Here is a 27491-nt window from a genome sequence, read left to right on the forward strand (position 1 = left end):
TTGCATTCCTATTTGAATATATTAGATTCAAATTATTAGAATCAGAAAGAGGAAACACAGTTATGTTCATAACAGTCAAACATAAAGAAAAAGTTTTGTTCTTTTTGGGTAAACATGACCATTTTCACCAAACTGCACTGCACTCATTTCTTTTTTGCAATCACACAAACACTATTAGCTACTGAATCTATATTGGAAGATATAGGAAGATAATTAGAGGTGTAAATTTGCAAGCAAATAGCACAAGCTAAAACAATTATAGCCCACGGAACTGTTGTAATCAAGTGAAGTGAGATTAGAACTATAGCCTTAGGCCCTATCCATGGGCAGAGCAATAAACCAATGAGAATAGTTGCTCTTATGAAAATGCTACTCATGATAGGTCCAGCTGTTAACAATAGTATAAATTATCTTTTGGGGATTCATAGAAAATGGAAGGCTACCTTTGAATCCATACATATACCCCATTCCTGCTCCCAAGCAAGCAACTGCCATGATAGTTGGCATCCTCTCTAATTGCTCCATGTGCAGCTGTTACCTAAATTCTTTCTCGCCCACCCCCGTGACATATATGAGAATAGATTTGCATGTGGTCTGTGTGGAATCAACACAGATCATGAATATAGGCTTATTTCTGTATGTGCTTCAGGTGCCCTTGCATCTAGGCATAGGCTGTTGAAATCAATTATGTAAGTAATATTTTAAATGAACCAATTTAACCAATCTACAAAATGCTTGTATCTGTACATTTAAGAACACAACAGCTATTCTCAGTTTAATACTAAGTTATCAGTTTCCCCTATACCTAATGAGGAATTATGACACTTAGAGAAAGCTATAAAATGCTGCAGTTGCTATATAGACAGACAATGACAAATAACCCTTATTCACAGTTATATTTCCAAAAATATATTTACAGTCTATTACAAAGATTACAAATGGAAGTGTCTATGTAATGGGATTATGTTAATTCAAATATTTTTGTTTATCTTTTTTTACAGATTTATTTAACAAAGGGTGAAAGAAGAAAAAAAATAGCATAATCAAAATTATTTTTCTAACAAAATAAATAAATAAAACAACAAATAAAACATTGTACAGTGCTGTAAAAGGAAAAAGAAAATGGGAGGAAGGGCAAATTATCTATTTGAATTCTTTGTAACTATCTTTGGTCCTAAACGTGGGAAAACACATTATATAGCACTGAAAAACATGTTCCTTTTTGTGATGCTCTGTTAAGTAAAATAGAAAAATATAGTGCATTTTCAATGTATTCAGAGCTCACTGCACATAAATGTGTGTACAAAACAAGACAGTATAAATAAAATGTACAAGTTTTACAAAGGAACATTTACAGGGTTTTTTTTTTTTCTTCATTTTTTCTTTTCTTTTTGTGGATGCCCACATTATCAAACAAGTCTTAATTTATATGACTGATCCCTGGGATCTTTCTCAATGAAAACCAATAGAAGCATCCCAGTTCTCTTTGGAAGTACAGCTATTCACTGCTGGGTAGCTCACGATTTTCATATTTTTGACAGCATTAGTCACCTGTTTCATATATAGTCCTGCGACACACTTTGTTATTGCTTATGGTAATTATATATTTCACTCAACTCAAGTACACATATATTAAATTAAAACTGGTATTTTTTTTTAAAAAAAGGGTTCTCTCACTCAACATCTCTCAATCGTCTTTCAGTCAGAAGTTCTGAATGCATGCGCCTAGAGCAGCTCATTAAAACACACATACACACAATGAAATGTTGAAGTGCCACTTGCCTTATATTCCTACACCTGTAATAGAAAATCCAAAGGCACCATCTGACAGGAACATGTCCCGTGCAAGCCCTGTTATCTGTTGTCCATCTGTCACTCATTTCATTAGAGCTTGCACAAGAGAATTGCAATCCAGAGAATGATGGGTAGATTAGGGGCCCATGAGATCCTAGGACCTTCAGAGCACGATTACGTTTTTGAAATCACATTCATTTCAATGTGTATGACTTCCTCGTTCTGAACTGGGCTTGTCTCAAAGTGTGAACCAGAGAAAGATATGTTTACCTGTTGTCAACCCCAGTGTTTTGATTTCATATGGGTTGTTATTTGGAACCCTGACATCTGGCTTGTACATTATTAGTAGAAATACTGGTAAGAATTATGTGAATTGCTGCAGACTGGGTTCGTCATTGCTTTCCACTACAGGTTGTCTATTACAAGGAAGGCAATCTATGAGTGAGGTCATCTGCCTACCTACGTTTCAAACAGCATGATTGGTAGAACTATGGACAGAAAATAAGCCCTAGCTGATAAAAACAGAGTGTATCCACAAAGCTGAATGCAATTTCTTCTGAATTTATATGCAGTGTACTCTTCTCTGGATTGCATCCTCTCATTCTTACTTCTGCAAGAAGGACTACATTCATCTTAATCTCATATTAGCCATATGCTTATTATTTCTCTAGACCTTCTAATGTACATTGTTGAAAAAATAAAAATAAAAAGACACCCAATCCCCTGCAAGAACAAACACCCAATGTGCTCTGATTAAAAGGCTAAGCAACACTATAGTACTTGTACTTGTTCTGTTTATACACCTACTGTACCATCAATCATTCCATGAAAGGGCTTCAACCCATTTAAAGTTGCAGTTGTACAGTTTCCTTTAACCCAGGCAACCTACTAAAACCATCTTTCAAACCATTTCTTAAAAAGTGCCTAGGCATTTTTAGGGAACATTATTGCTAGGTTCACCATTTTATTCATTTCCTGTTTAAAGAAGAGTGTGTGATTTACTTATACAAAATTATTTTAAAAAATATCAGAACTCTTGGCAATGATTTTTTTTTCCTGATTTCCTGCCAATTAGCAAACCACATCAATGTGGTGTGGAATAAACAGACAAAAATAGATGCCAAAATTAGAAAAAGAAAAAGAAAAAAAATCCTGGCCAACCCTGCTTCACCCACCCAGTAGCTAGCCTGATACACATTTCCCTGTTACACTTCTTGTGGCTATAGAAACTTGTACAATCTTTCAAAACTCCCCAGTGTAATAATGTGTCATATGCTTAGCACTAAGAAGGTCCAAAGATATAAATGCAACACTAAAAAGAAGTTCTATATGAAAAAGGAACACAACTGATTTCTTAAAACAAGTTTGAAATGAAAGTTTTAAGGAAAATATTTGTTGACTTTAACAATATCATGATTTTTATCTGACAAATATATTCTTTCTTTTAAAATCCTTTATATACACTTTAAAAAGTCCATTAGATAAAAAGGAGGTTAGAGAGTTCAAGGTGTTCGTAGGTGTTTCAGGTAGTACTTTGTTTATTGTCACTTCTTTTGTTGCCGCCATTAGTAGATCTGTTTTCCCTTTTTAAGTAACTTTCTGGTGGCACTTAGGAGTTCAAGTCTGTAGGTGCTTCTGGTGGGCCTTCTGTCACCTGCATGAAGGCTCTGTCAAATCGCGTGTCTTCCAGCAGCACTTCATGAAGACTGAAGGCTGGCACTGTTCTCTCAAGTCTGTCCCCTCCCTTGGAAGGGAGAAATGTCTCATCACACTTGGATGCCAGTGCCATGCAAATGTAACATTTGTGCTCTCATAGTCTGAATGCTGCTCATGATTTTCTTTTGATGGCCAACCAATGTGATTCCTAAGCTCATTATGTCACTATGGGGAGGGAGGAAAATTCAATATTAGTAATCTTTCAGTAGAGCGGAACAGAAAAGAAACAGCAATACTGATACAACCAAATGATATTCAATGCATTATCGGCATGTCTGGCTTTTCAGGTGATTACTTCACCATATTGTTATAGGATGAAGTAATCACTTGAAAAGCCAGGTATATATGCACAGTGCTTTCTGATGACATAGACTATGGCGAGTAAAAATAAAATAAAATTGCTATTATCTTCCATTAATTGGCAAGGGTATATGTTCCAAGGAGATAACATGACCCCTGCAGTGAAGGTCAGATATCTCTTAGGATATTAACTATAGCTATTGCTTTTCTTTTTCAAAGGATGAGAAAGAGCGAGAGAGAGAGAGGCAGCACAATTTTAAAATTTTACAACTTTTATTTAGACTTAAAACTCTCCCTGACATTCTGTCATACAGAGTAGAACACGGAGATATTTAACGTTCTCAAGTCACGTTGCTCTGAAGCACAACTTTCTTTACTCCTTGTGTGGTTGTCACATAAGGTCGTTGAAAATGTCTCAATATGAAGCACTTGTTTGCATAAAAAACCAAGAAAGGGTCATAAAAATCTGGTTGATGCTTAGAAGGGGCTACTTTTGGTCAATACTGTCTTTAACCATATTGAAGTCCTTAACTAGCAAGAAGCAACTTCCCCATACGACAATAGTTTTTGCTACCTGCAAAATCAAACTCTCTTTTATAATAGTTAAAATAAATATTAGCAAGTGGTATTCCCCCCCTTTAATAGAAGGCTGAGTAAGGTGTTAATTAGGTGACTAAATCTTGGGGATTTTTAATACATAAACTTTATATAACCTGGCCAAATATTTCTCCTCTGCCAATAAAACGAGATAAAGATAAGCAGAAATAGGTAATATAAGCATATAGTTTACTTACTCAATAGTCATCCTGGCTACTGTCTCAAGGTTATTGTAACCTGCAGCAGAAAAATTATCCTTGTATCTTTCCATCTTGATTGCTTGCAACCATTCCCCTACAGAGCAAAATGTTGTGAAATCAGGGGTGTTCTGGTCCAGAAGAGGGCTGATTGGTCTAGGTTGGATGAAAAATATTGTTTCAGGTAAAAAGAAACATAATTCAGTATTTGTTACCTAGTAGAAATATAATCAAACTAAAATTTATATAATATAAAGCAAAAGGCCAAGAAATGCTTGTTAAGCATGTACAAACCTATATTGCTGTGTAACATTCTAGTAGACTATTAATACTTTAGAAATGGCCTGGTACTCCAGTGCTTACCTGCTGTTTTCTCCTTTCCTCCCCTTTCTCCTTGTTTTTGTGTAAATTGCCCAGCTATCTTTATCTATCTTTCATCCTGTAAAATTGTTACTAAATTGTAGCTACATCTGGTCATCAACAGTAATAAAGGATTTTATCTGAATCTACCACTGAGTTACAATCATAGAAGTCATCTAAAAGTTTTAGATGTTTCAATATTTAGAACAAAGTAAAATCTTCTTTGTTTTCAATAATGAAAAATAGAATACTTGTAAAATAAAGTAAACATAATTGCTTCTTATCTCATCCCTCGACACCCGAAATGGTAAAAGAGAAAGTAAAGAAGAAGAAGAAAAAGAAATTTATTTGAAATCGTATACTACAGTATGTGTTCTCCTTGAAGACTGGGCTTAATTTTACATTTGTCGATATAAGATGAAACTTTTATTTAAAATAGGTGACTATACAAGTGAAATTCAAAAAATTAGAATATCGTGCAAAAGTTCATTTATTTCAGTAATGCAACTTAAAAGGTGAAACTAATATATGAGATAGACTCATTACATGCAAAGCGAGATAGTTCAAGCCTTGATTTGTCATAATTTTGATGATTATGGCTTACAGCTCATGAAAACCCCAAATTCACAATCTCAGAAAATTAGAATATTACAGGAAATCAATAAAACAAGGATTGTACATAGAACAATATTGGACCTCTGAAAAGTATAAGCATGCATATGTACTCAGTACTTGGTTTGGGCCCCTTTTGCATCAATTACTGCCTCAATGCGGCGTGGCATGGATGTTATCAGCCTGTGGCACTGCTGAGGTGTTATGGAAGACCAGGATGCTTCAATAGCGGCCTTCAGCTCTTCTGGATTGTTCGGTATCATGTCTCTCATCTTTCTCTTGGCAATGCCCCATAGATTCTCTATGGGGTTCAGGTCAGGCGAGTTTCTGGCCAATCAAGCACAGTAATCCCATGGTCATTGAACCAGGTTTTGGTACTTTTGGCAGTGTGGGCAGGTGCCAAGTCCTGCTGGAAAATGAAGTCAGCATCCCCATAAAGCTTGTCTATGGAAAGAAGCATGAAGTGCTCCAAAATCTCCTGGTAGACAGCTACGTTGACCCTGGACTTAATGAAGCACAGTGGACTAATATCAACAGATGACATGGCTCCCCAAATCAACACAGACTGTGGAAACTTCACACTGGACTTCAAGCATCTTGCAGTGTGTGCCTCTCCATTCTTCCTCCAGACTCTGGGTCCTTGGTTTCCAAATGAGATGCAAAAGTTGCTCTCATCAGAAAAGAGGACTTTGGACCATTGAGTAACAGACCAGTTGTTTTTGTCTTTAGCCCAGGTAAGATGCTTCTGACGTTGTTTGTTGTTCAGGAGCGGCATGACAAGAGGAATACGACATTTGAAGCCCATGTCCAGGATCTGTCTGTGTGTGGTGGCTCTTGATGCACTGACTCCAGCCTCAGTCCACTCCTTGTGAAGATCCCCAACACTTTTGAATGGCCTTTTCCTGACAATCCTCTCCAGCAGGTCATCCCTGCTGCTTGTGCACCTTTTTCTTCCACACTTTTCCCTTCCACATAACTTTCTATTAATGTGCTTTAATACAGCACTTTGGGAACATCCAACTTCTTTTGCAATTACCTTTTGAGGCTTTCCCTCCTTATGGAGGGTGTCAATGATGGTTTTCTGCACAACTGTCAGGTCAGCAGTCTTTCTCATGATTGTGATTCCTACTGAACCAGACTGAGAGACCATTTAAAGGCTCAGGAACCCTTTGCAGGTGTTATGGCTTAATTAGCTGATTAGAGTGGGACACTTTGAGCCTAGAATATTGAACTTTTTCACAATATTCTAATTTTCTGAGATTGTGAATTTGGGGTTTTCATGAGCTGTAAGCCATAATCATCAAAATTATCACAAATCAAGGCTTGAACTATCTCGCTTTGCATGTAATGAGTCTATCTCATATATTAGTTTCACCTTTTAAGTTGCATTACTGAAATAAATGAACTTTTGCACGATATTCTAATTTTTCGAGTTTCACCTGTATCTAATCTAATACAGTCATGGGGATAATGCATATTTCTGATATCTATTTAGGTAGAAAGTGCAAATATAACTGCTTCACTAGTGGTAGAATCCTTTTCTTGCTGAGACTTTGAAAAGGGATACAAAAGAAGTATTAAGCAATAATCAATGATCATCAATGAAAATGATATGTCCAATAAATGCCTCTTTGTGTATACGTGTGTGCTTGTGTGTATTATTGAAGAAAAGTCAAGCTTCACTAGTTTGGATGCAAGAGGAAGTCATGATGGAGTTCAGGGAATTAATTTTCTCTTTTTGTGTGTGATGTTCTATTTGGAACATGGTTTCTAAGAAACCATCGTAACCTTCTCTACCTCATCCTGGAGGACTGTGAAAACATCTAGATAGGAGACTTGTACCTTATGGCAGGGGTGAAATCCAAATTTTTTCCCTACCGGTTCTGTGGGCATGGCTCAGTGGGCATGGCAGGGAAAGGATATTGCAAAATCTTCATTCTCACCCCACTTCAAGGGAAGGATATTGCAAAATCTCCATTCTCACCCCACTTCAAGGGAAGGATATTGCAAAATCTCCATTCCCAACTCACTCCAGGGGGAAGGATATTGCAAAATCTCCATTCCCACCCCACTCTGGGGCCAGCCAGAGGTGGCATTTGCCGGTTCTCCAAACTACTCAAAATTTCCATTACCAGTTCTCCAGAACCTGTTAGAACCTGCTGGATTTCACCTCTGCCTTATGGATATGTTTTTGATTTATGATCCTTGGACAAGATACTGTGGATATCAGCAGCTCTAGACTATCATTCTACAACAGACCTGCTCTTTTTTTTTTTTTTTATAGGTGAGAGATTCTCTTCAGATCATTATCTGCCTAATTTACAACTGCGCTGTCCTAGCATCTGTTAGCTGATTTACAACCAAGCTAATAAAGCCATTGGAAATATGCTAATTGTTTCCTGCTTGTCTGGCATTCAGTCTAGTGCAGGACTGATCAGCACAAGCCCCACTGGCTCAATAGCACCAGTAATAGGCACCAATGTAGCTTCGCTGAGAGAAAGAAGACTCTTTTTTTTTTATTGACAAGACATGATCTTGGGCTAGTGCTATGAAGCATCTAATAGACCTTGGGAATGTGGAGACTGGTGCACAGCTATTAGAGGAGAAAACAGGGCTTTTACAGGAAAGATTCCTGAGTCAGGAGTAGTTAGGGAGAATTGTGAGAAAGGGACTGAGAGTAACATTGCTTTAATTATGCTAGGTATACGTTGAACTGTAGAACAGCCTTGATAGGCTTTCAATATTCTGTTATACTACCTTACTAGCAATAAAGATATTTCCAGAAATCCAAATGGTTCTGGTTTTTCGAGTTTGCAAGTGTCACAGTCTTGATAGCGAATGTGCCTTGGAGGAATTTGATTTATTTATCTGTTTATTTCAAGCTAGACACTGTCTGACTCCAATTGACTCTGGGCTGACCACGTAACTCTAACTGCCTTCTTGGAAGATAGAAGATTCCTGCGGGTGAGAAAACATTTGCAAGAGGTTTCTGTCATATGGTCAGTCCCGCACATGATTAAGCAACAGAATTAGAGAAAAGTGGAGGAACAATACATGTAATGGTCTACTGCGCTATGTCTTAATCTTGGGTTGTTCGTATGACATTCAGAAACATTTTGCCCTGCTTGGAGTTGGAAAGCTTTGAACCCTTAATGTTAAATTTAAGATTGATAAGAGCAATGCAGCAGAGACCTAAGGAAAACGTGTGGGTGGTAGTATAATTCAGGAGTACCCGATCTCTGGGCCATGGCCCACTATCGGACCATGGCCTGTTTGAAAGCAGGCCATGGGAGAGATGGACAAGTGCACGCACATAAAGCTCCCCTTGTGGGAGTGGAGGGCGCTTGCACTTGCACGCGAAGCTCCACTCACTTGAGTGGAGGGTACTTGCACTCACCCATGAAGCTCCATGATTTCCAAGCCGCCCAGAGTTACCTTGAGATAAGATGGGCAGTCTATACATTTTGTAAATAAAACAAAACTGGTCTAAGTCTTTTCTGAAGCCAGCCAACTGGTAGCCAGCACCAAATTTCATTGTAGCAGATTTCAAAGTTCAATTATGTGTTGTGTAAAAATAATAATAAATTTTGTCTGCCCTGATTCTTCCAGGATTCAATTTCATTAGTTACCTAGATCCTAGAATTTTCTGAAGATAGGAATAGCTTTTCCTTTTCCACTTCTCCTTGTCCACATTATGAATAATAATGCATAATGCACCTCAAACACCACAAACTTCCCCTCTCATTTGTTTCCTTTTTAGACTAAAAAGCCCCAAATGTTACAACCTTTCCTCATAAGGAAGTCGCTGCAACTCCCTTGATCAGCTTAGTTGCTGTCTTCTGAGATTTCTATAGTTCTATATGTTATTTCTGATATAGAGAAACAATAAATATTTCAGCTGCAATTGCACCACTGATTTATATAATGGCATTATGCGATTGGCATCTGTATTTTTTTTTCTTATCCTCCTAACATACTGTTGGCCTTTTTTTTTTTACAATGGGAGCATATAGTATTAACTTTACTGAACTATGTTAAACTATTACATTTTAAAATCATACATGAAATAATAGAATAGCAAAAAAAGCATCAATTAAAAATATCATTCAGCAAGCAAAAATGCCACTAAATTGTCTAAAGGATGGCAGTGAAAGTCAATAAAAAAAGAGATAAAGGTAAAGGTTTCCTTGTCAGTTGTGTCTAACTCATCTCTCATCGCACCTTCCGCCGCGAGTTGAAGACGCTTTTATTTCATCAAGCTGGCCTCGCCTAAATCTTCTCCCTTTTAAGTGTAAATTCTAAATTTTTAATGTATTTTAAAATATGGGTATCTTAAATTATGGGTATTAATTCAGCCAAATTTATTTAATTCATTTTATTCGATTTTAAATTTTGTATATCTATGTGTTTTATCTCATGGCTGTGCACCGCCCTGAGTCCTTCGGGAGTAGGGCGGTATAGAAATTCAATAAAATAAATAAATAAATAAATCTCTGTTTCTTGGCCAAGAGGGCCAGTATTGTCTAAAGACAATTTCGGTGGTGTTGTAGCCAGCATGGCTCACAGCAATGCCAGAGGCTCATGGAATGCTGTTATTTTCCCATCAAAGTTTATTAATCTTGTGTTTGCATGCTTTCAAACTGCTAGGTGGGCAGAAGCTGGGGCAATTAATGGGAATTAACATGTACCATTTTAAAAAATAATTTGGGTGCCACAACTGAGAAGACCTTTGTGGTTCTACGCAGACATCACAGAATTGGTTCTTTATAGCAAAACAAGATTAATTGGACAGATTAATTTTACATAAGACAATTTATAAGGCATTCTGGCACTTTATACAATCTCAACCTCTTTTTGCACAGAAAATTATATCTAATAGTGCTTTCTATGTTTTGAAAAAAAGAATGAAACAAACATCAAATAGGTATGTCAAATCTAATATGTTTAATATAATTATTTTAAATAAAATTCCACAAACTTTTGTTAAAATAATCAAATTACCACTGTTACATCCAATTATAGTGCTTCTGTAGACATACTCTTCTGTCCTTTAGTATTTCAAATAGCAGCATATTCTGATCTTCTAATTCTGCCCAGAAGGCAAATGGCCACAATTTTATATCAAGTATTTATACTGTTTCAATGGCAGTCTATAAAGATATCTTGACTTAATCCAGTATGAAGTTAATTAAGCAAATCAACAACTAATTGGAGTGAGAAAGGCAAATTCTAAAAAAAAAAAATACTTCCAAATGGTTATCTTTTTTTTCAAAATGGAATCTGGTCAGATAAAGCTGTCATTTTCTCTTGGCTTATGATAAAAAACATCAATATATTGTACTACCAATATAACCTATATTTAATACCTAGTTTACCCTTGTAAAAGCATCTCGAATATGGAATGATTGAACTTATCCCAAATAATAATGGTGGGATAAAAAAAATTGAAATAAAATAAATAAATCATGGGCCAACAACAGCTGAAACAAAGAAATGCTGTCTAGAATTTTAGCCTACAATTTAGGAATCTAATCCATAACTTACCTACTACAGGTTCCTAAAGGAGTCTTCAAGCTATTTGGGTTCCGAATCATTTTATCCAGAATGCCCACAATCTGTTCAAACTTTGGCCTTTCTGCACGCTCTTTCTGCCAGCAGTCTAGCATCAGCTGGTGAAGGCCTGCTGGGCAGTCCATGGGTGCTGGCAAACGATATCCTTCTTCAATTGCTTTTATAACCTAATAACAAAACCTGCCATGAGTTTAAATTTTTACAGCTCATGAAGAATCCACCAAATTAAGCAAAGTTTTATGAAACGTATCTTTCAAATAGAACCTACTGTTCTAGCACAACACTTTCTGTTGTTGTATAATATTGTAAACTTGTTTTTATTGTCCGTGCCTATTAAACAGATTATAGTATTTGGTAATGTATGCCGAGAACATAGCTGCATTACCTAGTCAAATCAGCAGGAGGGAATAGCAATTAAATTCACCATGGGTGCAACTGAGAAACTGATACATGAGATACTCTTTGAAAACAAGAGGCTATTTATTTGTCCAAGAGGCTCTTTTTGGCAGGGAAACAAAGCATGATTAAACAGTCTGTGTATCTAGATATAGATACCTAGGTATCTATATCTAGATGAAAATGAAATGAATGAATGAAAATTAGTGTATAATAGAAAAGAAAAGAAAATGCTTTCCAAAGATGCTGCTCTCAACAGCAGTCCAAACTGGATGTGACTCTAATCAAAGATTGACTATAGAATGTTTGAGTAACTGTTTAGTATCAAAATATAGTGTAGGCCAACATAGTAGCTCAAGGATCAGTTAAGCCATTATTATTTTTGCAGCATTGATTTATTGATGTTGAAGTAAGAAAAAGAAAATAACCAAAGCAAAACCAGAGAAGAGGATCACAAGAAACTTTCGTTAAGCTCACACAGCACTGAAAAGCTAAAATGTAGTTTCATAAAAAAATACCAATATAATGGGCAAAACAGCATTCCACTGATAAGACAAAAACATTTTGTTCTACAAATTTTTGCAGAAGTCTACGGGCAAACCCATTATTTTAATATTTTAAAATATTAAACCCAATATTTTAAGTGGGAAACTTGATGTAAATAAATCATAGCTAGAAATAAAGAGGGCTTCGTGGCACAATGGCTACATGGCAAAAACAATAACCAAACAATCCAACTTTCTCCTTCGCAAATGATTACTTGCTATTTTTCTTATCTTTATTTTGGAAATAATATCATTATTATATCAGTGGTGAAACATTTACACTATAAATATTAAAAATGAATGGCTTCTTGTGGTACAAATACACTGGGTAGGAACAACAAAGTTTCTAATAATAGCTATATGCTATTTTATTTTGACCACTTATCAGTGGTCAAATTGATAAATACATATAGGCAGATTACAAACACACCATTTAAGCACTGTCAATGAATTTAAGGTCCATTCTCATGTTTGTTTATTGCTTGGCTAATCAAATAATCCTTTACTGAACCTTACTTGCACTTTGACAAAAGTTTGCAACTTTGTTATAACTGTGCAATATGCATCTGATAACACATAATTTGCATAAAAATGTATTTGAGCTTCCTGAATAATCCTTTAGGACTTTCAATAAATAATGAGGGAGGAAGTTTTTATAGAAATTACCATATAACAATTTATGAGCCATTGTTTTCATGTTTCCTGTGTTGCAAGCGAAATAATGCTCATCGTATCGTGCCTTTTCCTTCAAACACCACTGCCTCCAAGTAGGCCAATAAAATGCTCTGTGGAATGTTGGTATTGTAATCATTCTAAGGTATCTTGCTGGCTTAAACATATACATTTGATTTCCCGAGGTGAAAGAGCTGTATTTATGTAACCCAAATCTATATGCCATACCTTATCACAAACACACTATTTAATCACTGACTTGGCTTTTCAATATCCCATTAAAACAAGGAAATCTTAGGAGAAGCTGTAATAACACAGCTCCCCCTCCAACCAGCATTTTTAGATAGGTGGAAATTTAGCTGAAAGTACATGGAGCGCTAAACCATTAGAAAGAAACATTAACTCCAGTCCTACATTGAAAATAACTATCCACTGTTGTGACTTCACTCTCACAATCCTTGAATTGAAGTTGTGTATTTGTAACATAAGGGGGATCTGAAATAAATCTTTAGGAATGTCAACTATGGAATTTTTAGTTTCACTTAGTGTATGGGTCATATAACAGCTGTGCTCTGGACTTTGCGAGACATATTTTTATTGCAGCAGAAGTAACGTGAGCACATTTGGATTCGGTATATATTACAATAACTATCATTTGGCAGACAGAATTTAAATGTACTGTCCTTTTTTTCACGATGCCTGCAAAACAGCCCTATTGCTGAATGTTGGGAATGTCATTAAGCAATTAGAATAGCTGAAGTCTCTTTATATAGTTGAAATGTCATCAGAAAAAGGAATAGGAAATAGGAAATTGCAATAGGAAAAGAGAGCAACCTGTGGGAAGCAGACGTGAAGGCAGAACATTTCACCTGGAACAAGAGTTTCTCTCATGTTCATCTAATTTCCATTACTGAACTTCATTTCTGCTTCAGAATCATAATTAGATTAAGGTCTTTGAGGACCAAATTAAAGATACTCCTCCACTTGCGACTGAAATTGAGTCTGGAATGATAGTTCTAAGTCATGATGATCATTCAGTGGGCCATCTCATGGCTATGCCCATTTTGATTATCTTTTTTTGGGTGGTCGTAAAGCAAATGCTGTGGTCATTCATTGAGCAGATGGTTTGCTGTGGGAGGTTTTTCTGATGGAAACCAGAAGTAAATGCTGGTTTCTGAGGAAAATGTCATCAATCGTGGTCATGTGACCCAGCAATGATGCAAATGGCCATAAATGCAGGCTGGTTGCCAAGTGCCCAAAATGTGATCATGTGACGGGGCAGCGTACTGGCCATTGGAACTTCAAACCCAGGTTGTAAGTAGCTTTTCTGGCATTTCTTGAAACTTTGAATGGTCATTAAAGGACCGGTTGTAAGTCGAGAACTACTATAAAAGTTGTGTATGGGAAAAGAGAATAAGGATGGTAAGCCAAGGTCTAGGATATTACAAGAGTGGCATGAGGAATGTGAAGAAAAATGAAAAGACAAGAAATGAATTTTGAGAGAGGAAGGAAAAAAGTAAAACAGAAGAGAAAAACAACAAAAAGGAATTTCCAGACAGAAACTGGTCAACTCCTTCAAAATCATCAGCAAAACTGAACTTCCTAACCAGAACTTCAAAACCCATGCTATACACTTAGCAATACATTTGTATCACAGATCTTGTATCTTGGAAATATAATTATCAGTATTCAACTAGAGAGGACAACTTATGTATATGTTTGTTTCGCTTATGTACCTTTTTTTGGTGTAGTCTTGTTTAGCCTAGTTTTGTATTTTTTTTTCCTTTTTTTGAGTTTGCATTTTAATGTTTTGAATAAAATAAAAAATGATTTTAAAAAGATAGTATAAATCACTAATATGGAAGTCGTTCTTCTTCTGCAAAAGAGTAGATAAAGTGTAAAAATACAACATTCTTCCCTAAAATAATGGAAGCATTTTTTCCATCAAGAAGGAAATATTTTATTTATATGCTTATTAAAATAATCCCGATCTATTTTTTCTTTATAATTGGGAAACACTTTGCTTTATTTAGATATTTACAGAACAAGCAAATAGCACAAGCTCAATGCAAAACTTCAGCAAAAGAAAATATTGATTCTGAGTTTCCTTAGTTTAAAAAAAAAAAAAGATAGGTAAGCTTTGCCTTCCAGCTATCTTATCTTCCTGCCAAACATCTTTTATGTTGAATCTAGTACAGAAGGAAGGTGTCAAAAGGAATGAAACTCTACTGAGTGTCTTGGGAATGTCAATACTTCTTTTTCTCTGCCCCAAGGACTTGTTTGCCCATATTTTGACAGTCCATGAAATCTCTGACACTGAGACCTGTCAAATATTAACAACTTTCATTCTGCCAAAATGACTCATCATTTAGATTTTATATAAAAGTAATGATGATAAAATTCAACCTTACCCTAACCTTTGATTTCTATCACTCACTCTTAAGAATTGTTAGAGAAACATTATGTTCTCTCCATATCTTTATCTATACAGAACAGTGTTGATTTACAAATAGTGTTTTTTTAGATGAAATGAAACTCTATTTGGCAACTCTGATTTGATTCTCACATAATGTAACTATGGTAAGATTGCAATAATAGCATTGGCTTTAATGCAACATGTGATGTCATATCAGATATTATATCCACAATGGCTTCACTTTTGCTGACAAATATCTCCTTCTATGTAATCAGCCCCTTTCCCTCCCCTGCATTATGTTTTGCTTCCAGTCTAATAGAAGAAAAAAATAATAACTCCTGCCTGTAGATAAACAGCAGGCAGGAGAAGAAGGCTATTCAGCAGCAAATTTATGCAATGAATATGCAACTGTTTTCCATCCTCATGGGAAAAATTCAGTCTTGCTTAATATAAATGGACTCAGAGAGAAGCTGGATGTTTTCTACAGGTTGTTCATTTTTCAGAAGCTCTATATTACAATCTGCATTCAGCTACAACTATGAGTCATAGTGACACACATATTTGCTCCAGTGAAACAAATTTTAATTAATTGATTAAACAATTAATTTCTCTTCATATTATCAGATACACAGGTGTCCATACCTAGTCACACTGATGCTGAAATGATGAAAACTATGTATGATGTCATTAAAACTCTTCCTTTTTATACTTGTATATTTAATCACTTTTTCCTGCTTGGCAACTCATAGTCACATATTGCCAATCAATAGTAATACCACATAATGTCATAGTTCAGTGCTCACTAATGAACTGATTATTTGCTTTATAAATATGAAATTAAGTTATTTTAGGATATATATTGTATTTTCATAGAATATAAAAATATTGTAATGGACTGCTGATTTGCAGACAGAAATTTCACTTATTCCTGATATCTGCTTATTTCTCTACATAGAAAAATAGAATTTAATTAGTATGTTTCATGATGGTCGTGATCCAAAGAATAAAAAAGAAAAAAATGCAATGATATCTTACCTAAATTTATAGTTTCCCAAATGTTTTAAGTGCATTTATTATTTCTTAAATTTCTTTCTGTTATCTATTCATAATTTCTATTCCACCTTTTCTCTAAAAAGCTCAAAGCAACATATACTGGATTACCTGTCATGTGATCCTACATGTGAATTAAGTTTCAGTAAAAGAAAATTACTAAATTAATCATTGTGTGAGATTGTTGGTGAAATGGCGACTTGTACCTGGCCTTTTAATATTTCATATAGTGACATCTCAGCCAGTACCTGTTTTTATAACAGAGGTAGGTAGTAGAGTACCTTTCAAATTCTTTGGACTAGAGTTTCCAAAATCCTTGATGGATATTAACTGAAAATATGGTGATAGGAATCCTGGGTATCTCTATATTAAATTCCTGATTTTAGTTTTATAGATTTATATAAGCTTCAAATATTGTAAATAAGATGAAATACAGTACAATTCAATGCACAGTATGAAAACTAAGCAAATTACATAATGCTTTAATTCTATTTTCTGGCTCAAGATTTGTATACAACTGGCTCAAAATAAGGTAAGAAAGCATGAATTTTCTTACTTGTCTGGTTATCCTAGCTATTTATCTAGTTTTAAACTGTTTATCCTTTGTTTTGCCAATTGGCATCTATAATACCCAACTGCTCAACCCAGAATGGAAATGCTTTGATATGTTTGTTTTAGACTATTCTTTGATGGATTTTTAAGAGTAATGTCCCTATATTCAATCTATTTCACTGATGGAAGTAAGTTGTTATATTCAAGAAGATTTTTTTTTAAAAAACCCAGAAAATTATGTATAAAAGTTAACTTTCTACAAATCCATCTTATCTGCTGATAAGAAATTCCTTAGTATAAAGTGCTTCAGATGAACACACTAAAGAAATACCGTGTTTCCCTGAAAATAAGACCCTGTCTTATATTTTTTTGAACCCTGAAATAAGCGCTTGACCTTATTGCCATTCGCTCAAAAGCCCGATTGGGCTTATTATCAGGGGATGGCTTATTTTGGGGAAAACAGGGTAGGAAGGGCTAATGTCATAGCAATCATTTAAAAAAAAAAGAAACAATATGTACAACAGCCTACAAATTCATTTATAAAGAAGGCCAAACTATTTTGTAGTTCAGAAATTTTCCTGATCTTGACTGTAAAGTCAGGCACTATTATGCTTAAAGTTTTAATAAGATCAAGGACTCTTTCTTACCTGCATTGAAGTATATTTTGTATAAGGAGTAAGCATCTTCAAAAACATTAGTCACAAGGAGTCCATAGAAAAGGACCAACAAATGCTTTTAGAAGACCTATATTGGATCCTATAAAAACAACTTCTAATTTACACCTGCATAAACAAGCCTGAGGCTAAGATTTAGGGTGTGGAGTTGACTACATGTTTTCATTTTCTTATTTTGTAAAGAAAAAAATATGACAGATTCAACCCTATGACTAAAGATAGTAAGAAGGTGTGTACTAGGTTATCTTATTTCATGTTAGAATATTTTTTCTTCCATTTATAAGAGGATTATATTATTTTGTTTGAAGATAATGGAAAGACAGCTACAATAAATTATAGAACACAAATGTGTGGGATGAAACATTATTCACTTCTCCTTTCCTCACTTGTAATTTTTAAATAGTTCTATTATTTCGTTTACTTATTTTCCGTATTATTTATTGAATTTGGCTGCTTGTCTATGTTGGGAATCGAAAGTGCTCTTAAAACAATAAAAATATTTCCGTATATGACTAAGAAAAGTTCTCACAACTAGCTTCAGGTATCCTACTAATCAACTTCTGAATTAACATGTTCGTCAAACTGTAATTTGCCCTTGGATTTCATAGTTCTTTGAATTTTGTAATATAATTATTGGCTCGGAAATATTGAAATGTAAGTATAGGTCAATGATGGTGAACCTTTTCGGCACCGAGTAGTGTCAAAACTCGGAAGATGAGCTGCCCATGGTGCATATACACATCCAAAAAAGAACTTCCGGTGCAACCACGTGATATGTGATATCCAAAAATGAACTTCCACCAGTTAGTCTTCTGGGTTTCTGGGGCACATGCGTGCATGATGATCAGCTAGCTGGCACACATGATCATGCAGGAAAATGGAAGACCAGCTCTTCCAGTTTCCGGCACTGCTGCACACACGAAGGCCAGCTACTTTATGATTATGTACTGTAGCCAGTAACTAAGCAATCATAAACAAAACACCTAGGTACTGTAATTGTAGTACTGTGTTGGCTGTATGATTAGTTAGTTTGCATCAGGCTAACTTTAAGAATAGGAAAAATCAATGCAATTTACAAATTAAGTTATTTATAAAATATATGTGGCCATTATTTTAAAACCTTCTTATGTGCTCATGGGAGTAAAATATGCTGGTCATTTTGCTTATAAGTTTGACTTTCCAACTCTATCATATTATAAGCAGTATAATTATATTTTGGCAACTTACATCTTGATTTGACATGTCCCAATAAGGCCTCTCTCCATAAGACATCACCTCCCACATGACTATTCCATAACTCCATACATCACTTGCTGATGTAAATTTCCGGTACTGTATGGCTTCTGGACCTGTCCATCTTACTGGAATTTTGCCACCCTATGGGAAAAGAAAGTTTCTGAAACAAGCTCATAGCAATAGCAATAGCACTTAGATTTATATACCACTTCACAGTGCTTCACAGCCCTCTCTAAGCAGTTTATAGAGTCAGCATACTGCTCCCAACAATCTGGGTCTTCATTTCCCCAACCCTGGAAGGTTGGAAGGCTGAGTCAACCTTGAGCCGGTCAGGATTGAACTGCTGTCAATCAGCAGAATTAGCCTGCAGTATTGCACTGTGCTATCACAAGTCAGTGATGGCACATATCTACACAAGCATGACTGTTGGGTAAGTACATAGTATTTCAAACATTTTAGACACTATTACCATTGTCCCGTACTTAGATCAGAAGTAGATAAACTGAGGAACTATTGGCCCTAACCTCTTACTTTTTGTTCCTGATATCCACCCCACCACTCAAGTCTTAGATTTTCCATTGATTAAGGAGGAAGAGCATCAAAGCTTCCCAGTCTCAATTGAGGATCCGAACTCTTCATCCTATTCCATGTTATTGCTTCTCAAAACTTGCTTCGTTTTATAAATAAAAAACAACAACAACAACAACAACAACAACAACTTTGGAGTTGTGTGCAGTAGAGAATGCAGATTTCCAAAAACCAAAATGAAAAGCAAAACAAAGCAGAAAACAAGCAATCCCTTTGGGACCTATATGGTGGTTTATGAAGAACACTGTTCTACTGCTTTTCCCCCTTCCAGTGTTTCAATTTATGCATTCCATAAACAAGGTTCTAAATAATGGCCTGTTGTTTTCCCTATTACAAGACTTCCCAAAGAGTATTGGTTTTTTTTCTAAAAAAAGCTATTTTAAACAATTGTGAGGGATTTGTGTAGAATCATATTCTACACAATTAGATTATCATATCATCATTATTGATAGTTGTAGTGTTATGATATGATAAATTTATCAACCAATTCTATTAACAAGATGACTTGTTAATAGTTCAAGTTTAAGATAATGGTGAAAGATAATTAAATGTAGTTCTCAATGGGAACTATTGGGAAATAAGAGATCTTTCAGTTAGAAAGCCACTGGTGTGTAGATAAGATGATAAAAGCATTTTCCAGAGGACAAAAATATCTGAATGAATAAACAGTTCCCAAGAAATGAAAAATAATCAGAAAGGAAGAAGGAACGCAGAAAAAACATCGGATGAAGCCACATTTGAGGATCCTTTGTGAGTCCATTTATGTTTTACTTATAACATGATGTTGTAGTATGCAGTTTTTTATATGAATATTTGTTAAATGAGAAAATTTACAAAACCCAACTAAGCACAACTTCCCTTCCCAATAAATATCTGGCACATTCTCTTCCAAAGCCAACCCAACCTAATGCCTTACTGTATATGAAAATGAAAGTATACTGGATGGACTTTTTTCTTTTAAGTGCACAACTCACAGTTGTGGTGTAGACGGCTTCAGGATCATCTTCTATAACTCTGGATAGACCAAAGTCCGATACTTTGCAAACAAGATTGCTATTGACCAGAATATTGCGTGCTGCTAAGTCCCTGTGTACATATCCCATATCTGCCAAGTATCTCATTCCAGCAGCAATTCCTCTCAACATTCCAACCAGCTGAATTACTGTGAACTGCCCATCATGTTTCTGAAATGAAGACAGAAACAGAGATGCTGCTTAAAGTACTTGAGAAGAGAGAAAGTAAACATGTTCAATCTCTACCTTTAAGAAACTAAATGCAGGATGGCATTCAGATAGGCGTACGTAACTTTCTTTGGCTTGAGAGCTGATCTTAGGTGGTATGAATGGATGAATGATAAAATGAAAGAAAGAGAAAAAGGTGTGTTAAATAAAAGGAAAAAGTAGCTTAAGTGACACCAGGTATATATTTTGTATATATGTATAAACACTGCACATCCGATATTAATGGAAATGTTATTTTATATACGTGTATAAACTCAATTAAAAAAAAAAAGAAGTGATGTTGGAATCCATTTCAGGGGTTTTTCAGGATTGAAATGTGTGCTTTTATGTCCTGAAAGCATGTGCACAAATTCTTGTATATATTTATGTGTATGTGCACGTGTATATCTGGATGAATATTCATTCATTCATTCATTCATTCATTCATTCATTCATTCATTCATTCATTCATTCATTCATTCATTCATTCTCATAGTGCTGTTCCAATGTTTTAAAAAATGCAAAACCACTAGAATTCACAAATATGATTCCATACATTGCAAGCACCATTTTTTGAAATGAAGTGGGCCTGATGTTTATTTAAATCGTTTAATTAATTTTTAAATCATTAATTAAATTATTAATTTAAGTTATTTAAATATGAAATTAATAGTTTGAAATAATGAAGAAATAGGATTCTAAAACAATGAAGAAATGTGTAATTTTATAGCACAGCGGAAATTTTTGGCACCAGGGACTGATTTCACGGAAGACAATTTTTTCACATAGTGGGGGTAGTGGGTGGATTTGATTTTGCTTGCTTGCCTGATGCTCACCTCCAGCTGTGTGGCCCGGTTCCTAACAGCCCATGGACCAGTACCGGGGACCCCTGCTATAGCATGTTTGAAGCTGTATATTATGACCTTTAATATTTGGGGGGAAAATACAAATTTATACTAAAAGTTATACATGCATATGCTCATTTGTATAATCCTGCATAGTTAATAATAAAAATAATAAATCAGGAGAGTATAAAAATAGCTAGATGAATCTGTTAAAAGAACAAAACACGTATGGCAGAAAATTCCATCCTTTTAAATTCTTTTATCCTAAATGAGAAACTTTTAAATTTGCACAAATTATCAAAAACCATATGTGCCTTCAATTTTCCACACTGCAGCTAAAACAAAAACAATCTCATATCTGTAAATCAAACATATTTATTCACAAAAGGATACCTGAGCAAAATTGCTTTCTCAAGTTTTATTTCATGGTGTTGGATATTTTAATCATAAGAACAAGCTGATCCCAGACACAATAAATCAAGCCTATTAACACAAATAGAACATTCACACATGCACGCATATAAACACAAATCAGAAGCGCAGATTATTGATAGAAAACCAATTGCCGAAAAGATTGGCAGTGAAATCAACACTGTACTTTAAAAGCCTTGAAATATATTTTGCTATTAATCTTATTCATATTCATTAATATGAATGAATGCTCTTAAGGGCCGCGTTAAAGAGTTTTATATGTTGCCTGCCACAAACAAGAAACTCATGTAAAATAATGCTAATGTAGGGATCTTAAAAAAGTGCTTCCTTGATTTTTGAATTATTTTTGCATTAATTTAAAGACTGTCTTTTCTTCAATGGAGAAAAACCATAACTGTGTTCCCACAACATGGCTCCAGGTCTTAGTCTGTGATGCTAATCAAAACCACTGTATCTATGCCATGTTGGATCACTTAGATGGCCAAAAATGTTGTTTGATCCTGTCTGGTCTTCTAATTTCTAATCTGATTTTACCAAGACCATTCAGAGATCTCTTAAAATTTAGTGTGTTCTCGTTTTACATTGAAAATGTTTTATTATGTTAAATTGTTAGCATATATATATTATTTTTGAAGTGCTATATATGTTTCCCTCAGGCACTCACCCTGAGAAATGCATCCAGTGCTCCATTCTCCATGTATTCTATTACAATCATTACTGGTTTTCCTAAAAGGAAGAAATAGAAAAAGGGAGGCATATTTGGTTTAAAGAAATTATATCTGAACAGAATGTCCCCATTTTGATAAAACATGTTGTTTCTTTGAAAGATGAATAATGAGGCATGACTGCTCCTAATGTTTCCAAAATAGTTCCTGTGATCTACTAAGTCCTTAAATGTCTCCGTACAGAAAATGATCATGACTCAAAAAATTAAACCATACAAATCAAATGTCAGTGTGTTCTTCTGTCTCCTGCTGTGTGAACTGAACTCTGGAAAAACGACACTTCATTTAATAAGAAAAGACATTGAGAATTTTATTTAATGTTAAATGTGACTAGGAAAAAAAAATGTTACAAAGTGTTGCCATCTCTTCTTCTTGCAAAAATATTTTAAGTTTTTTCCCTCAAGCTGTAGGATACATTTAAGTTAAACTTTAGTTAACTTTAGTTAAACCACACATCAAAAGAGAACAAAAAAGTCCTTTACTTTATGTAGTACAATGATCTGATTTGAACCACGTACTATGAAAACTTTATAACAATGAGGTAGAATTTGGAAAGTTGTTCAAAAATCAGAACTGATTGCAACTTACCTCTGGTAACAACTCCTTCCAAGTGAACCACATTAGGGTGGTCAAACTGTCCCATGATGCTTGCCTCACAAAGAAAATCCCTTCTTTGTTTTTCAGTATAGCCCACTTTTAAGGTTTTAATGGCCACTGCAACATCTCTTTTGCCTGGAAGCTTTAGACGACCGCTGCATACTTCGCCAAACTCTCCTGAATATAAAGAAACATTTATTTGCAACAGAATCATTTTAGTTCACACCAATAAGAAACAAGGCGCAATGTCTGCATTTATTGGAAAATGAAAATCAAATCAGTAAGAGAACAAAAGCTAATCCAAGCAAAGTTCAACACCTTAAAAAAAATTAAATATTCCTTCAGTCATGCTCTCCTTCTCCAGAGATTCTGGGCAGCAAGCAAAAAGTCATAAAGGAACAACAATTGCAATAGAAAACAGGAAATTAAGAAAAACCCTCCAACCTTTAAAAATTATCAATCTTAAAATCTTCTTTTAAAGCATGAATTCAATTAAATTTTGTTCCCCCTTAGTTGCAGGGGCAACTTTGGTGCAGGACCTGTTGAGATTCCTGGGACACAGTCTTGCCCTATTAATCCAAGAATAGTTTGAACCTGTTGCGCCTGAGGAAATGGACATGTATGATTCAGCCTTGACTATGAGTTTGGCTAAACTGCTCCTTAGGTTGCCCCTCTTGGCTAACCAAGGCTGCTGGGATAGTGATGTGTGTATTGTGTAAATGGGTTTTAGTAGTGGTGAAGTTTTCCTTGAGAAAAGGGACTTTCCTTCAGCTCTTAAGGAGACATTGGTTCATCTTGTCCTGAAGAAGCCATTGCTTTATACCATCATACTCAATAATTTTCATCCAGTGTTCAACTTTCCTTTTTTAGGGAAGGTTATTGAGACTGTGTTTGTGTAGCTGTTTTAATGGACTCTTGATGAACTAGATTATCTGGATCCCTTTCAGTCAAAATTCAAGTAACCTCAAGTAAAGTGTATGTAGCAGTCCAAAGTAGTAACAATTTAAATATTGGCTTCCTCTTCTAAAAATAGCTCAACCCTCTACACTAGTCAAAGCCTGGGTGTCCATATACTGTTCCAGCAGGTGCCATAGGTCCAGGAGGATATCCAAATTATAAAGCTGTTTCATCAGGGAGACTGCAACTCCCTCTAGAATTAGCATAGAGGCTAAGACAAAATCAGCAACAACTTGGTCTTGCTACGATTTAATTTCAGTCTTTTCTCAAACCCAAATAAGCAAGTATTTTGAAACATTATCCTTAATTAGAAAAGTCCACCAAAAGAAAGGCATACAAAAATATTTAGTTCCGTAAGATCAGGCTCTCAGTGTTCAATAGTTCAGCTTAGTGTTCAGCAATCCAAAAATTACTAAAAACATATGCCATAAACAGAAGAAGAGATTGCCTATTAAACATAGGCACTGCTGTCTACCATAAACTTGTCAGCAGAAAATTACAGTGCAGTCATCAAAATGAAACATGCACATCAACCACCGAAAGACTAAGAGCTTTTATTCCATGGACAATTGCACTGGAATAACAGTGGAAAGTGCAGAAATTTCAATGCCATTTGTCATAGAGAAGTTCTCTACTTTTATATTTTATGAGTGACGTGGGTAGCCATTCTTCATTATCAGTCTAGGGTATCTGGAACATTTCCCTCTTCATATTCTTTGGTAAATTATGACTTCTGAATTAAGATATAAAGAAGCTCAGTTTAAATACTTATGTTACAGTGTCTGGCACTTTTTAATTTGCAACCCCGGACAAAAAGGAGATATTTATTTGTGTGTCAGTCCTTTGAGGTAGGCCAGGTCAGGAAACAGATTCCACAAATCTGACTGAAATTATACTTTACAGATATACTGTAGGTAGGTTACAGTAACAGAATCCTGAATGTCTGGTGGAGTTTTCTCTTCTTTACTTCCTTTCTCTTTTATCCCAGTCAATTAGAGGGAGTCACTTTGAGCTTCTTTCTCAAGATTTCTGTTTCCTGAGCTTAACGCATGTTTACTCAACCAGAGTCTCTGTCTAGTGTCTCCAAATCTCTGTAACTCTCTACAGTATATGTGCATTTGGTGATTCTGAAAAGCTGGCCTGTTTATATGCCAAGGGTGGAAAAAATCAATTCTTCTCAGGAATCCAGTTTTCCCAGCAGTAGTCATTCAATAGAGAACCATCTACAGTTTGCGTAGAGGATCTAATTCCTATGGTCAATTACCTATTTTTTGAAATGAAAATACTTATGGCTAAGTATGTATAAGTATAGTGTCTAAGTATGTATAAATATACTTATATTATACATATAAGTATATGTATAAGTATGTAGAAGTATAGAATTTCACAGAGTAGAAATTCTTATTCAAATGCTATTTATTGAGGTTTTGTGACATTCAACTGAAAAAAATCATACATTAAAATAGATTCTGATTCAGAATATATACTGGAATATAATTTTAATTGAAGGCCATATGATTCCTGTGACTGCATTCATACAATCATTGATTTAGGAATAAATTAAAAATATAAATAATGGAAGTGACTGGAAATTACTTCTATGTAAATATTCATAAGATTTGTTTGTCTTTCAGATATTCTTTTTAACAAAAACATTTCCTCCTTTAAAAATGATGTATACATTATAGTGCTTGTCACACTTCTGTAATGGCGATCTTTAAAAAAAAGGTCTTTAAAGATATAACATAAAACAACAGGAAATCAAAGAATGTTTCCTCCAGGAGTCTTAGGTATTTGACATCTTTCTTGCCCATGGATACTTAATTTCACTACATGAACTAGTGTAATGAAAGTGTCACATCTCTTATTAATGCAAACAAATGGAAACAGGTTTTCAGAGCACGGAACACCATTGCCTAAGTATGTGGAAAAAGGAAGGAAAGCAATGTAATGACAGTACAATTACAATCACTCATAAGAGCCAAGACAAGAACTTCTTGTAGCAATGAAATGTTAGGAATGGCACCAAAAATATTCCCTGAAGAAAAGTTGGCTCTATAAGCCAATTCCTAGTTGGACAAATCTGATCTAACTTCATGGAAATATCCTTTATAGGCACATAGATTCCATTTGTAATTTAATGAAAGCATTTGGTGAAGTGTATAAGGAATCTGCATTTTAACTCAAATGTATTTTTTTCTTTTAACAATGTGTAAGCCAAAACAAATTATTTGAATTATAATATGCAATGGTATTTATTTTTTTCCTAAATAAAAACAAATATTTGGGACCACCAGACTGTTTACATATTTGGTTTACATATATGAGCAATCCATTGTCTTTAATTACCCTGATGTAAGCCAAAAGCTACGTAAGTAAATATAATTATTTGCTTGTCATCATGAAATATGAGCTTTGATTTGCCTAGACACAAGAATCGTATATAAAGCCAGTCACCTTACCTGCACCAATCACACGCTCTATTTTAATACAGGAAGCATCTAACTCCTTGGCGAATTGATGGACTGCTCTATTGGGATCCTCGTAGGTTTCAGGGTCAATGTAGGTTTTGGTGCCTGGAAATTTAACTGTAATGATGTAAGAAAGCATGACTGTGATGAAGCAAACCATTTATGTTGCATCCAACCCCGAGATTTAATTATGTAAAATATTCCCTAGAACTGGGAAGCTTTTGTTAAACCAAGTCTGCTTCCACATGAGGGAATCCTAGCTGAAACAATCAAACATTGTAAAGACATTCTGATTTTTCTTCCTTAACAGATTTTCTAATTATATTTTCAGAACACACACACACACACACACACACACACAAAATAAATGCAATATAAATACATTTTATAAATGGAATTTCTTTGTCATCTGGATCTCTCGTAGGTACACAAGGAGGAAGCAGCGTGATTGCATTAGAAAACATTTGGTATATAAGGTAATCAAGTTATTTTTTCAGAAAAACCCAGATTTGCTTTTGTTTATGGCCAGCAAACAATTTTACAGGGTGGTCAAATAGAAGACAGATTAATAAATAAGACCTCGGTTTCTCCCCCCCCCCCCGCTTTCCCAGTGTAGGCAACTATGCCAGGCATCGTTCAAACCGTACTTACATTTTTTCTGAGTTAGGAACTGGGCACACAAATTATATTTGGTCCTAACAAGCACTATAGTTATTCCTTGACTTATGACTGGTCAATTAAGGACTGTTCAAACTTATGACAGATCTCTACAGAGCTACTTACAACATGTACTTGAAGTTATGACAGCTGTTCCTCCCCCACCCCGTCATGTTATCTCATTTGGTGCACTTGGCAACTTGCTCATCCTAATGCCATTTGCAGCCTGCCATGGTCACATGATCATGATTTGTGACATTTTTCGTTATTTTCTGGTGTTTACTTCCAGTTTCTGGCAAAAATTGCAGCCC

General features: G+C 35.1%; 1 protein-coding gene across 6 annotated transcripts in view; it reads right to left on the reverse strand.

The window, feature by feature from the left end:
- Window positions 1–881: 881 nt before the first annotated feature.
- EPHA7 (EPH receptor A7) overlaps window positions 882–27491 on the reverse strand; it is a 172277-nt gene continuing 145667 nt past the window's right edge. For 2 of the 6 annotated variants that reach the window (XM_034409008.3, XM_034409002.3), the window contains 9 exons: window positions 26515–26640; window positions 23087–23272; window positions 22438–22499; window positions 21333–21419; window positions 20251–20460; window positions 18680–18829; window positions 11121–11314; window positions 4605–4760; window positions 882–3675 (listed from right to left, as the gene is read on the reverse strand). In XM_034409008.3, coding sequence (XP_034264899.1) covers window positions 3561–3675; window positions 4605–4760; window positions 11121–11314; window positions 18680–18829; window positions 20251–20460; window positions 21333–21419; window positions 22438–22499; window positions 23087–23272; window positions 26515–26640 — 1286 coding nt within the window. In that variant the 3' untranslated portion in view covers window positions 882–3560. The remainder of the gene's footprint in view (window positions 3676–4604; window positions 4761–11120; window positions 11315–18679; window positions 18830–20250; window positions 20461–21332; window positions 21420–22437; window positions 22500–23086; window positions 23273–26514; window positions 26641–27491) is intronic. The other 4 variants (XM_087882580.1, XM_034409004.3, XM_034409003.3 and 1 more) reach the window with 3 other exon arrangements.

Source organism: Pantherophis guttatus, chromosome 1 (genome assembly GCF_059756535.1).
Source record: "Pantherophis guttatus breed Tessera chromosome 1, ASM5975653v1, whole genome shotgun sequence".
Lineage (NCBI taxonomy): Eukaryota > Metazoa > Chordata > Lepidosauria > Squamata > Colubridae > Pantherophis > Pantherophis guttatus.